This window comes from Suncus etruscus, chromosome X, assembly GCF_024139225.1.
Source record: "Suncus etruscus isolate mSunEtr1 chromosome X, mSunEtr1.pri.cur, whole genome shotgun sequence".
NCBI lineage: Eukaryota > Metazoa > Chordata > Mammalia > Eulipotyphla > Soricidae > Suncus > Suncus etruscus.
Genome location: NC_064868.1, coordinates 125,304,177 through 125,319,070, shown reverse-complemented (window position 1 = coordinate 125,319,070; position 14,894 = coordinate 125,304,177). Strand labels below are relative to the sequence as shown.

At 44.0% G+C, this 14,894-nt stretch overlaps 1 protein-coding gene across 1 annotated transcript in view; it reads right to left on the bottom strand.

Annotated features, from left to right (window-relative positions):
* The window catches only part of AMOT (angiomotin), a 107,974-nt gene that overhangs the window by 74,788 nt on the left and 18,292 nt on the right, over nt 1–14,894 (bottom strand). The window contains exon 3 of the mRNA XM_049767556.1: nt 6,977–7,481. Coding sequence (XP_049623513.1) covers nt 6,977–7,481 — 505 coding nt within the window. The remainder of the gene's footprint in view (nt 1–6,976; nt 7,482–14,894) is intronic.

The following is a 14,894-nucleotide window of genomic DNA, read 5'->3' as shown; positions in this document are numbered from 1 at the left end:
AAGAAGAAATGATTTTCTTTTTTCTTTTTCTTGGCCTGCATGTAAGTTATGCTCAGGCCTTACTCCTGTCAAGCTCAGGATATGGCATATCAGGGATAGAACATGGGGTGGCCATATGCAAGGCAAGCACATTACCCATGTACTACCTCTTTGACCCTGGACTAGCCCATTTTTCAAATAAGTAAACTCCTGGGAAACAAATTGTTTATTACTGCATTAAAAGTGAGAGGGCAAAACTCAAGGCTTTTTCTAGAAAAGTCTTCAACTGTTCAAACATAATTATTTCTTCTAAGGAAACCAATTGGAATATCGGATAATGGTTTTTGTCCTGACCTAGACAATATAAGCACAAGTTGGTTTGTGTTGAGGATGTTGTTCAGTGATAAAACACTGGTCATGCACATGTAAGGTCCTGGGGTTTGATACCCAGCACCCACACACAGACAATTTCATTTTATGTCCATATAAAAACATATCCCTCGACCAATGTGTAAGAAAAGTAAAATCCAGGTGTTGAATTCCTTAAAGCAGGGGTCTCAAACTCACGGCCCGCGAGTTGTTGCGGCCCTCCGTACAACATTTTGTGGCCTGCAGCAGGCCTTCAAATATGCGATTTTTATTCAGTATGCTAATAATCACAAATACTGCGATATTTGATTAAATAATACTTTAAGGCTTTAAGTATTATTTTCTTTCGGTTTTTGGGCCACACCCGGCGGTGCTCAGGGGTCACTCCTGGCTGTCCACTCAGAAATAGCTCCTGGCAGGCACAGGGGCCCATATGGGACACCGGGATTCGAACCAACCACCATTGGTCCTGGATAGGCTGCTTGCAAGGCAAACGCCGCTGTGCTATCTCTCCGGCCCCCCTGTATTATTTTCTTCAAATTGGATTTAACACAAGCTTCAAGGTTATACAGCTTTCTGAGCTGCTTCTCGTAGGAGGGATCCCTCTGGAAAGCAAGTGGAGTGGCGCTTGAATTCCAATGGAAAAGTGGAATGCTACCCCAGAAAGATACATCATTAAAAAAAAAGTAGTGGGGCCGGAGAGGTGGCACTAGAGGTAAGATGTCTGCCTTGCAAACGCTAGCCAAGGAAGGACCGCGGTTCAATCCCCCAGAGTCCCATATGATTCCCCCCAAGCCAGGGGCAATTTCTGAGTGCTTAGGCAGGAGTAACATTGAACATCAAATGGGTGTGCCCCCCCCCCCAAAAAAAAAAAACCAAAAAAAGTAGTAGTGAACAACTTTGTTTTGGTTTTGGGGCTTTGGGCCACACCTGGCAATGCTAAGGGGTTACTCCTGGCTCTGGGCTCAGAAGTTGCTCCTGACAGGCTTAGGGGACATATGGGATGTCAGGGATCAAACCCAGGTCTGTCCCGGGTCATCTGTGTGCAAAGCAAAGCCCCTAGCTATTGCTCCAGTTCCAAGTGAACAACTCTGTAACTGTGTACGTCACAGTGATTCAATTAAAGTATTTATTTATAAAAATATAAACAAGGGACCGGAGTGGTGGCACAGTGATAGGGCATTTGCCTTGCACACAGCTGACCCTGGATGGACTTGGGGTTGATCCCTGGCATCCAATATGGTCCCCCAAAGCCAGGAGCAATTTCTAAGCACACAGCCAGGAGCCAGGAGTAACCCGAGTGTCATCAGTTGTGGCCCAGAAACCAAAAGTGGGGGGGGGGGCTGGAGCGATAGCACAGTGGTAGGGTGTTTGCCTTGCTTACGGCTGACCCAGGACAGACTTGGATTTGATCCCCAGCATCCCATATGGTCCCCCAAGCCAGGAGCGATTTCTGAGCACATAGCCAGGAGTAACCCCTGAACATCACTGGGAGTGGCCCCCAAAATGCAAAAAAAAGGAAGGAAGGAAGGGAGGGAGGGAGGGAGGGAGGGAGGGAGGAGATGAAGGTGGGGCTAGGTCTCAAAACTTCAAATTAAGAAGAAAACAAGAAACTCTACACCATGTTCTTTCTATAACCAGTATAAATTTCACTGTACATATAAAAGCTAGAGAGATAGCTGCATATAATTTGTACAAGAAAAACAAACCCTAGGCCTATTAAGCAGTTTACCATTTAAATTTGACTCCTGCAACCATGCTGCTTGACTTCTATTTTCCACTATCCTGAAACAAAGCTCAGAGGATTCAATGTGGGAAAGTGGGGAAAATGGGGGGTTATTCAACAACTAGGGTTTCAATGGGCCTCAGATCCAAAATTATGTCTGACGCAGGAACTGCCTACAAATAAACAAGGCTGACAACCCAGAAAAGAGCAGGCTGGAGTGTTTCTTTTTCCTTGCAGATGGCACCAAGATAGCACAGGTGGTGAAAAATTGGCAAAGGACAATTAAGACAATATCTGCAAAGCTTTCCACATGAAATTCAAGTGAAGAGCAGAGAAAAGCAACATTTCCATTTGAAAGAGCAGGCTTGGAGCAGTCTTTAGACAGCTAAGGCTGAATTTTCAGGTTCCTGCCTAGAGCCAAAGTCCCAAAGCAGTTGCTTTTCTCAAGCTTTTTTCCAGTTTAAAGATCTTATGGTAGTCCTATCCTGCCCCTCTAAGGAGTTGAGTTGGACATCCATCAATATGACTTCTAGAAATATGAAAGTACAGAGACCCTGGTTTTATCTAAGGGATGGAGAGAGAGTGATTTATGGCTCCAGGCTTGTGTCTTTTTATTATTCTCATAAGTTCCAGACCTGATTTTCTCTAGCATCATTTTTGTTTGGTTGTTTTTTGTTTGGGGGCCACACCCGGCGGCGGTCAGCGGTTACTCCTGGGTCTAAGCTCAGAAATTGCTACCAGGGGGCCAGAGAGATAGCATGGAGGTAAGCTGTTTGTTTGCCTTTCATGCAGGATGGTGGTTCGAATCCCGGCATCTCATATGGTCCCCTGTGCCTGCCAGGGGCAACTTCTGAGCATAGAGCCAGGAGAAACCCCTGAGCGCTGCCACGTGTGACCCAAAACAAACAAACAAACAAACAAACAAGCAAAAAAAAGAAATTGCTCCTGGTATATAGCTCCAGCTCCCTCCAGCATCACTGTTAACCTTTTTTATTCTCCCCATTTTCTTTTCCTTTTTACCCAATCACTGTAGCAAGGAGTCAGTCAGCATTCACTTTTTCTTTCATCACTCAAGCTGTACCAATGTCACTTGTTTGAGGCCCCTTTTCCATAGTGGAAACCAAACCCTACAAATACATATACTTGGACCAGAGAGGCAGTAGGTAGAGTTTTGGCCATGACTGAGGCTATCCCAGGTTCTATTCCCAGTACAAGATATGAACCCCTCAAAAAACAATGAGACTGATCACTGAACTTCAAAAAGCTAGGAGGTCAGCCTGAGCACTACTAGGTGTTACCCTCAAAACAAAGAAACCCGGGCCCGGAGAGATAGCACAGCGGCGTTTGCCTTGCAAGCAGCCGATTCAGGACCAAAGGTGGTTGGTTCGAATCCCGGTGTCCCATATGGTCCCCCGTGCCTGCCAGGAGCTATTTCTGAGCAGACAGCCAGGAGTAACCCCTGAGCATCACCAGGTGTGGCCCAAAAACCAAAAAAAAAAAAAAAAAAGGTGAAAGTCAAGGACCAGAGAGATGGCACAGCAGCAGTAGGGCACTTGCCTTTCACGCAGCTGACCCAGGATGGACTCCAGTTCAATCCCCAACATCCCATATGGTCCCCTGAGCCTAATAGGAGTGATTTCTGAGCACAGCCAGAAGTAACCCCTGAGCACCGCCAGGTGTGGCCCAAAAACCAAAAAAAAAAAAAAAAAAACCAAAGAAACCCAAATCCATATATTCTTTGTTACTATCACTGACCTTTCCAAAAAATAGGTTCCCAAAGCAAAGAGAGGCATATCCAGGAATTCTGAAATCATCCTTCAGTTACCACATCAGAGATGAGGCCAGAATCACCCCAAATTAAGTTCATGGAGTAGTATCAACTGGTAATGCTGACTAAACCTGGTCAAACGACATCAATTGTGTATGGAAAGGCAAATTTTGGGACTACTCTTACCAAGGAAATATCTTAACTAAAAGCTTAGCTTTTAAAATTTTTTCCCTTAAAAAGTTCCTCATTTTCTTGGAGATAGAGTGATAGCACAGCAGACAGGGCATTTGCCTAGTACGACTGAGACCCAGGGTTTTATCCCCAGCATCCCATATGGTCCCCTGAGCCCGAAAGGACTACATTCTGAGTGTAGAGCCAGGAATTGGCCCTGAATGCCACCAGGTGTGGCCCAAAAACTAGCAAACAAAAAATTTCCTCATTCTTTTCTCCTCATTTGTATTAAATTATATATCTATTTGGGGGAGCACTCACTCCCACCTTTGCATTTAGGGACCACTCCTGGCTGTGCTCAGGGTATGGGATGGGATGCCAGAAATCGAATCCAGGTCAGTGGCCTATCCACTGTACTATCACTCCAACTCCTAAATTGTATACTTAATATGTATTGACATAGAATTATTCATAGTATTACTATTTAATTTCTACCTGTTAGAAGAGAAAGATACACAGTTCTTGAAAAAATGGACCAACTTTATGATTTAAAATGCTGTGGAATTTCACTTTTCCTTTTTTATCTGTGATTGTGCAGGAGTTATCTCCTCTATAACAAGATTATTTTAAAAAAATCTTTCAGGGGCCAAGGCAGTAGCGCTACACATAAGGCCTTGCAAGCACTAGCCTAGGATGGACCATGGTTCAATTCTCGGGTGTCCCATATGGTCTCCCAAGCCAGGAGCGATTTCTGAGCGCATAGCCTGAAGGAACCCCTGAGCATCAATGGGAGTGGCCCAAAAACAAAAACAAAAAAGATCATTCAGACCAGAGAAATAGTGCAGTAGATAAGGTTCTTGCTTTGCACCTGGTCACTGAATAGGTCCCAAAATCCCAAGCAATTTCCTCTCATATGTGGCATATAAAAAAAAACACAATAAGGGAACAGCAAATGGCCAAAGTCATCATACTGGAGATTTTTCTGTATAGAACCGAGAATATATGGAATGGGCCCTGAATACACTGGTGAGAAACACTGACAATGAGCATGGTGTTGATATAATACATATAACAAATATTATATATTCATAATACATAAATAAACACAACAGCATTGTATATCCTGGTTTTATATACATCAATAAAAATAGTAAAAAAGTAAATAACTTATAAATAACTTAGGTCACAGTCAGCTTCCTCTGCTACATAAGTATTGCAGAAAAGCCCATTATATCTTAGTCTATGAGTCAAAGGTCTGGGGCAGAATTTATGGTCTTGGAGAAATTATAAACTTAGGCAGTTTCTGAGAGAGCCCAGGAATTCACAAGAATGTTTAAGATGTAGGATGGGAATATTTAAAAAGGAGTTTGCAGCAGCTGGCAAGGGGAACCAAGGTTTCTGTTTTCATCCCTCCCCAGTCAAAGATAAAACCAGGAATGCAAATCTAGTGTTTGTTTACAAATTCTCAGCTACATTTAGGCCCAGGAAATTTCCAATCTGGAGTGTCCTGTCTTAAGGGCATAGTTACTGAATGATAAAGGCAAGGAAGGCATTCAGCCTTTCATCTGCCAACTTCACCTCCTTCCAGAAAAGTTCCCATTGTAAGGTGATCAAACCACTTGAGCTCCACAATGACAAAAGTTGCAAAGAGACTGCCAAAGGCATAACCCTATAGGTCAATAGGCACTGAAGGCCCCTCCACCCCCATTTTCTAATTGCCTAAGCTGTCACCCAGCTGTGGCACTAAATCCTCCTGGCCATTCCCCAGCCCAATACAATCAGAATGGAAGAACAGATGCTGAATTTCAATCTGAGCTGTAGGCCAGACCAATGCTTTCGGTGAGGGTGAGTGGAGGGTTTGAGAGGGCAGAGCTATGATGCAGTAGTAGGGTGTTTGCCTTGCATGCAGCTGACCCAAGGCAGACTGCGGTTTGATCCCCCAGCATCCCAGATGGTCCCCCAAGCCAGAGACGATTTCTGAGCACAGAGCCAGGAGTAACCCCTGAGTGTCAATGGGTGTGGCCCATAAAAATAAAAAATAAATTAAAAAAGGAGTTGCGGGGCCGGGCGGTGGCGCAAGAGGTAAGGTGCCTGCCTTGCCTGCGCTAGCCTTGGACGGACCACAGTTCGATCCCCCGGCGTCCCATATGGTCCCCCAAGCCAGGAGCAACTTCTGAGCGCATAGCCAGGAGTAACCCCTGAGCGTCACCGGGTGTGGCCCAAAAACCAAAAAAAAAAAAAAAAAAAGGAGTTGCTCCTATGAATACTCCCCCTAAGGAAAGTATGGAAGCCCTTTCCAGAATAAAGCAGGTCTAGCTCTAATTTCTGGCATAAGATATTGCTAGAAACTAGAGTTTCAAAACTCAGATTCTATATTGGGAGAAAATATAACCAACCAAACAAAAAATGTTTAAGTACTGGCAGGGGGCCGTTGAGATGAGCAATGTCTGATAAGGCAGTAAGATGCTTATTTTGAACCCAGATGACCTGGGATTCAATTCCCAGCACCCTATATGGTTCTGCCAACCCCTCCAGGAGTGATTCCTGAGTGCAGAACCAAGGAATAAGCACAGAGCAGTGCTTGGTGTGGTCAACAACAACAACAAAAAAACAACCAAACAAAAATAACTGCCAGTTCCTGCACTTTTACACACATCCCCAGTGCTCTTGAATGTTGGGGGAAAATGATTTGAACAACTTAAAATTCTGAAACACTTGTTTACTTTAGGGTGTCATGAAACTGTAGGCCTTCACTGCTAGAAAAGATAGCTTTCCAAAATTGGAAAACTTTCCAAAATTTCCAAGATTTTCCTTTCCAAAATTGGAACCATAACTAGTTCTTCAGGTAGAAAAAAACCCTCACACCATGTCCATGAAGTGTAACAAGTGGGGACTTTTTTCCCTATAAATGCCCCAAACAACTCTCTCTAGAAGGCTCTGGTAGTCCCCCCAAGGGTTCTCACCTTTTGCAATCTGGCCACCTTCTCATAGCAGCCTTCCAACTCCTGCCTCAAGTTTCGGTTCTCATCTGATAGGATTTCCACCATCTGCTGTGCCCGGGAAACTATGGCAAAAGGGTCGGCTGGCATTGGCTGGTAAGAAGCAGACTGTTGAGCACGGGGCATAGCGGAATAGGCTTCTCCTGGCTGTTGCTGCTGCTGCTGCTGCTGTGGTGGTTGTGATGGTGGTGGTTGTAGCTGCTGCTGTTGCTGATGCTGACTCAGTCCAGGCTGGGTGAGGCGGTAAAGATCACTCTGGTGAGACTGATTAGGAAGGAGATGCTGCTGAGGCCTGGACAAGTGAGCTGAATGGTCTCCTTGGGTTGGGACCAATGGATGTTGGGCAGGAGATAATCTAGTGGCTGGTGGAGATTGTAGCAAGGGCAGGGAACCCCCAGAAGTGAGGGAAGAAGTAGGGCTGTGAGGTTGCGAGCTCCTGGCTGATAGTGGCAAGGAGATGTCTTGCGCCCTGTAAAACATGGAAGACACATTCATGTTAAGTTCTGTCCAACACTATGAGGGGAAAAGCCACAAGAATGTGACCTGAGGGGCTGGAGCAATAGCACAGAGAGTAGGGTGTTGGCCTTGCATGCAGCTGACCTGGTTTGGATCCCCAGCATCCTATATGATCCTCGGAGCCTGCCAGGAGTAATTTCTGAACACAGAGCCAAGAGTAACCCCTGAGCACTACTGGGTATGGCCCAAAGACAAAAGAAAACAAAAGGGGAGTAAGGAGACTATGACCAAAAACTTCCTGCAATTTGAGGAGTATGATGGGATCTCTGCAAAGACTTCTGTACAGGTCTTTTAAGGCCTGACCTTGTATCACTGAAATAGTGATATGATTACCAAGCAGAATGAACCAAATAACCCCAAAATTTGTCTCGTGAATGTAAAAGATATGCCTATACACTGGCTATTAAAGTCTAAACCATTTAAATGGATTTTCTAAATATAAATTTTACCAATTCATTTTTGTGTGTGCTGCCAGGGATCGGATCCAGGGCCTCACAAAGAGAGGCATGGGAAATACCTTGCACTGGCACAAAAGGTAACAATAAACTGAAGTTACTATCCTCTGTTCTCTGTAATTCCCTCTGACAATTATTCTATTCATAACATTACTTGAGAATTGCAGATACTTACTGATCCTATTGGTAAAACCAGATAATTATTAGTTATTAATAATTTAATGATTCCAATTAGCACTAATCATTTTAATAGCTATAAATAATGATGGAAAACAATACTGTGCTGGTGAATCATAAAATGTAAGGTTTATTAGTAACATCTTAAAATAATTTTGTCTGTATCTGTCAATGAACTCAGGTCCTGGGAGAAGTCATGGGTCAAATATTACTTTCCAGAAATGGTGATGCCCGATTATGCTTTGTTTACACGTTTCTATTTTGGGGCTCAACATAATGCATTGATTTTCAGATCCTCAATCTACTGTCTATTCCAAGTTTCAACAAACAAACTTTGGTATACTGGTCAATGTTATTCTTCTGGGGTTTTTTGTCTTGTTTTGGGGCCACATCAGGGAACCAAGCAGTACTCTGTAATTGAATGGGGTGCCAGCATGAAAAACAAATACTCCAGCCCTTCGAGGCATATCCTGATTGTGAATCTTGCATTCCAAACCCTCAGTCATTAAAGGAAAAATATAAGATTATAGAAATGGATCACATCTAGAGTCACTCCTGAAAGGAAAATTTGTCAGTGGACCCTAATGATAATAAAGCATGTTTTCGGGGCCGGAGAGATAGCATAGAGGTAGAGCATTTGCCTTCCATCTAGAAGGACAGTGATTCGAATTCTGGCATCCCATATGGTCCCCCGAGCCTGCCAGGAGTGATTTCTGAGCGTAGAGCCAGGAGTAACACCTGAGTGCTGCCGAGTGTGATCCAAAAAAAAAAAAAAAAAAAAAAAAAAAAAAAAAGGAAAGAAAAGAAAAGAAAAAAAAAGAAAGCATGTTTTCCACCTTGCTTCCAGAATGACCAATAGAAAAGGAAAAAGAAGCCTCCATGCAATGTTCTCTGGGCCTTCAGGAAAACATGGAGGGGCTGGAGAGAAAGAACAGTGGTAGGGAATTTGCCTTGCATGTAGCTGATACAGGATGGACAGTGGTTCGAATCCCGGCATCCCATATGGTCCCCCGAGCCTGCCAGGAGCAATTTCTGAGCACAGAGCCAGAAGAGTAACCCCTGTTTGTGCCGGGTGTGGCACAAAAAGCAATCAATTAATAAGTAAGTAAATAAACTGATAAAAAAACAAAACAAGGACTTGTGTTCTGTTGGCCACATATATAGGGGTCTGCAAGAAAGGCAACATTCTAGATATAAAAGGAACAGCTACTATTCAAAAATGGATGCTCCACAAATGTAGCCAAAGCAAAATAGTCTATAATATTGCCCAGAAGTGCTGGCATTGTCATAAATAAAAAAACGTGCAAGATTCCTGTCAAGATAACTAATTGAGCATCTAAAGCAGTCTACAAGTCATGATAGGTACCAAAAACAGGTGATGAAAATGATCTTCAAAAAGAAAAGCAAAATCTGGGGCCAGAGTGGTGGCACAAGTGGTAGGGCATTTGCCTTGCATGTGCTGACCTAGGACAGACCATGGTTTGATCCCCCGGCGTCCCTTATGGTCCCCCAAGCCAGGAGTGATTTCTAAGCACATAGCCAGGAGTAACCCCTGAGCATCACTAGGTGTACCCCCCCATAAAACAACAAAAAAAGAAAAGCAAAATCTATGAGCTCCCCAAAATAACCATTAATTTGAAATGTTATGTTATATTTAGTGCTAAGTGACAATAGCCAGGTTATGGAAACAACTCAGATACCAAAGTATAAATATATTGTGCTATATTATGAACACAATGGAATACTATACAGTTCTACAAAAGGCCAAAATCAAGGAATCTGCAAGAACATGGCTGGAACTAGATGAATAGATACAGAATAATCCATCTCAGACATGGAACTTAAAAGTACCCAGGAAGATAGCAATGAAGGACCAAAGGTGAAGCAAAGGGAGAATGGACCCACAGTACTCAGTGTGGGAAGGGGCTTAAAATAAGGGGCCTAGGGGACCTTGGGGAGGATGATGGAAATATTGTTGACGATGTGGTGATAGAATCAAGTACACATAAATTCATCATTAATAGAACTTTAAATCAGAATATCTCCATCAATAATGAAATAAATTAATAGAAAGCAAAGAAAAACTATTCAGCAAAAGGAAACTAAGGAACCAGACTTTAATACCAAATCCAAAGTCAACAACAACAGAATCAATACCCAATCTACAACAAACTGTACAAGGGTGAACAGTTGCACTAGCACTACGGGGGTGGGGGTAAAGGAGGGAGAAGTGGGATGCATGCTGGGAACAGGGGTGGAGGGAGGACAACACTGGTGGTGGGAATGCCCCTCACTTACTGTCACTATGTGCCTCAAATATTACTGTGAAAGATTTGTACTTCATTTTTACCACAATAAAAATGTAAAAAAGGGAAACTAAGGAGAAAGCTTCAGGAGTTCAGCCTCTTATACCCACAAAATTCCACCCTGTAAAAACCAATGGCAAAGACCAAGTTTTGCTGGTGGAGTCCATTCCCTGGATTGAAGGGCCAAAGAGGGTTGAAAAAAATAGAAGTAACTTCTGGACTAGGAAGGAAAAAGTTATTTCCACATCCAGGCCATGCCAAATTAACCTTATGCAAACTAACTCCCACATCCTGTGGACACTTCTGCAGTTGCTTTTACTCAATGTAGGGAAGACAAGATAGTTTGTAAAACCAGGGAGGGATTTTGCAGGGTTTGCAAGGTTTTTTTTCTGATTACTAGCTGTGCAGTCTTGCTCAAGTTACCTAATCTGCATGAAATTGTTTTGCTCCCGAAGTCACGAGTAAATGACAAAAATAACTGATATTTTTTCTCATTTTGGAACTCCATAGAAATGACAAAAAGTCTGTAATATACCTCTCAATAATAAAAATTGACCCTGCTAGTGAATTTACTTATGGGCTATCCAATTACTCTTTCCATTAAATTTAATTAAGCTCATGGCAAAACACATATCACCAAGAACAATTAACTTTTATTTATATTTTTTGTTTTGTGTTGGGTCACACCCGATGTCGCTCAAGGGTTACTCCTGGCTCTGTGCTCAGAAAACGCTCCTTGGGAAATCATATGGGATGTCGAAACAGGGTCCATCCTGGGTCTGCTGAGTTGCAAGGTAAATGTCCTACTGCTGTGCTATCTCTCCAGCCCCATGAGCAATTAACTTTTAATTGGCACTCCAATTGCTAAAGCACATCTGTGCTACACAGTACAGTTATTATTATTATTATTATTATTATTATTATTATTATTATTATTATTATTTTGCTTTTTGCGCCAAGCCCAGTGACGCTCAGGGGTTACTCTTGGCTCTGCACTCAGAAATCGCTCCTGGCTTGAGGGACCATATGTGATGCCAGGGTATCAAACCCAGGTCCATCCTAGGTCAGCCGCTTGCAAGGCAAACACCCTACCGCTGTGCCACCGCTCCAGCCCCATTTCAGTTATTATTATTATTCATTCATTTCCAAGTAGTTATAAGATATTCTCAGTATACAAGCCTTTTTAGATCTTTAAATAATCGCAAACATTGTTCATAGGTTCTTTCTCTCAGTTCTATGCATGCCTCTTTACCAATAATTCTTCCAATTCCACATATATGTCACTATAATTGCTGAATTTTGAAGAGAGCACGCAAAGTACCATGGAAAAAATAATTATACAGTTGTCACGATTATAAGTAGAAAGTTGCCACCAGACCTTTGTTTCCAAGAGCTCAAAGCATTCAACCAAAAAAAAAAAAAATCTGGGGCCCGGAGAGATAGCACAGCGGCCTTTGCCTTGCAAGCAGCCGATTCAGGACCTAAGGTGGTTGGTTCGAGTCCCAGTGTCCCATAGGTCCCCCGTGCCTGCCAGGAGCTATTTCTGAGCACACAGCCAGGAGTAAGCCCTGAGCATCTCCGGTGTGGCCCAAAAACCAAAAAATAAAAATCTGGTAGATGTGCACATAACTTGAACAATCCTGTTCTACCTCACAAATTGAGGGGAAAATAATGGAGGGCACCAAGACCAAACAGTTGTATGAACATCGAGTAGAAATAAAAAATGCTCAGACTTGAACACCAATCTACAAGCTAGAAACAGAAGGGACCACTTGTACTAGCAGCCCAGGGGCAAAGGAGAGGGATATGGGATGCATGTGGGAACAGGGGTGGAAGGAGGACAACATTGGTGGTGGGAATCCCCCTGATTCAATGTCACTATGTACCTGAAATATTACTGTGAAAGATTTGTAAATCCACTTTGGTCAAAATATAAATTGTTATTAAAAAAATCTGGGGGGCCGGAGAGATAGCATGGAGGTAGGGCATTTGCCTTGCATGCAGAAGGATGGTGGTTCGAATCTCGGCATCCCATATGGCCCCCTGAGCCTGCCAAGGGTGATTTCTGAGCATAGAGCCAGGAGTAACCCTTGAGTGCTGCTGGGTGTGACCCCCCCCCCCAAAAAAAAAAACCAAAAATCTGGTAGATGTGTATGTTAAAATTTATTGGGGGGCTGGAGAGATTGAACAGCGGTAGGGCATTTGCCTTGCATGCAGCCCACCAGGGATGGACCTGAGTTCGATTCCAGCATCCCATATGGTCCCCCAAGCCTGGCAGAAACTATTTCTGAGGGCAGAGCCAGGAATAACCCGAGTGTCACCAGGTGTGGCCCAAAAACCAAAAAAAAAAAAAAACTTATTTGATGAAGAGTTTTCCTCCAATTTCCATATTATGGATCTTTAGCTTCCTCAGAGGAACTATATACTCTCCTTTATTTCAGAATAACAATTCATATATATCCCTGACGTTAAAACACAATGTTTTTGGATTTGTTAGGACTTCCAAAAAACCCCAAGAGGTTAGAAAACAGGCAAGCCTTGAATTTCTTATTTTCCACCCTGACAAATAATTCAGAGGACTGAGCACATCATTTGCATGCAGGGGGGGTTTGGGTTCCATTGCTGGCATCTTGTGGCGCCACCTTCTGGTCTCTCCTAAGTAGCACCATATGCAGCCCAAACTCCACTTCACTCCCCACCCCTCCCCTCCCCTTCCCTTCCCTTCTCTTCCCTTCCTTTCTTCCTTCCTTTCTTCCTTCCTTCCTTCCTTCTTCCCTCCCTTCTTCCTACCTTCCTTCCTTCCTTCCTTCCTTCCTTCCTTCCTTCCTTCCTTCCTTCCTTCCTTCCTTCCTTCCTTCCTTCCTGCCTCCCTCCGTCCCTCCCTCCCTCCTCTCTCTTCCTCCTCTTTCTTTTTTTTTTTTTTTTTTTTTTTTTTTTTTTTTTTTTTTTTGGTTTTTGGGCCACACCCGGCGGTGCTCAGGGGTTACTCCTGGCTGTCTGCTCAGAAATAGCTCCTGGCAGGCACGGGGGACCATATGGGACACCGGGATTCGAATCTTCCTCCTCTTTCAATCTCTCCATGTTCTCTAATTCAGCTCTAGAAATTTAAGGGGAATGATACAAACACATTAGCTTTATCCTTGTTGCCAAGATTTAGAGACAGGGGCTGGAGTGATAGCACAGCGGTAGGTAGGGCATTTGCCTTGCAGGCAGCAAATTGGGACAGACTCGGGTTTGATCCCAGGCATCCTATATTAGTCCCCTGAACTTCCCAGGAGTGATTTCTAAGCACAGAGCTAGGAGTAACCCTGAGCACTGCCGGGTATGGTCTCAATAAAACCCCGAAACAAAGAAGCCTAGAGACCCAAATTTTCAGTTCTGACTTGGGCTTCCTCTATGCAGCTTTCCCAGCATTCATTGGGAACCCTTAGCCTTCTTTCCAACAAACTGCCACTGACCTCCTTCCTACCCAAAGACTAAAAACCTCCTTTATAAACATGGGAGAGTACACAGCCTCCCAAAGACCTCAGCAGAAGGTCTGCCTGGATTAGGCCAGGACAGCAGTGTCTTTGGCCAAGAACCTGAACTCTGCCTAGAAATAAATGGAGACAAGGAAGCTGCCTCTCCAATGCCTTGGGCTGGAAAAGGAAGCAGATTTTTTTTGGGCCCTAAGATATTGTGGAAACCAAGGCAGTTTCATTCTTGGCAGGTTTGCAAACACAAGGCCAGACTTGGACAGTCGTGAAAGGAAAGTCAAACCTGCAGCCAGCCAAGTCCATCCAGGCTGCAGCATCCACCACACCAGAGCAGGATAATATTACCACTCCTGTGAGGTTCTAACACCCCCCCCCCCCCGTCTCCCCAAGCAGAGGAGGGAGCAGAAAGGCCAAAGGTAGCACCCAGGTGGTGGTGGGGCAAAGTAGGTCATGTCCGAGAAGACAAGTGACATTCAAGGTAAAATAACCATTAGCAGGAATGGTAATAAAAAGGGGGGGGCAGCTGGGTGCACAAGACAATCCCTGGTCTTTTCACCCAAAGAGGCCAGAATGACTGCCCACTGACACAATGAGCCTGAACAACAAATCTCCTGCACACAATAAAATCACATGATCCTATGGAAGTCCTAGCCTACCTCCCTGTCTGTCCCTCCCTTTTAATTTTAGCCTGCCTTTTTCTTCAGACAGCCCAAATCTTTAGCACTCCACAGAAATGGGACAGGGTAGCCATGCAGGAGAGGTCAGTGGCCTACATCAGCATTCATTGCACACCGCACATGGAGGAAAATCCAACCCAGAAACAGTTTCTGAGGACACAAAAGGAAAGCAAAAGCCAAAGTCCTGGATGGAGGCTGACACAGTCCCTAACTGCCCTCCCTCCATAATGCTTCACCCCCACAGCTTCCAACCCACTCTCGACTCCTGGCCTACT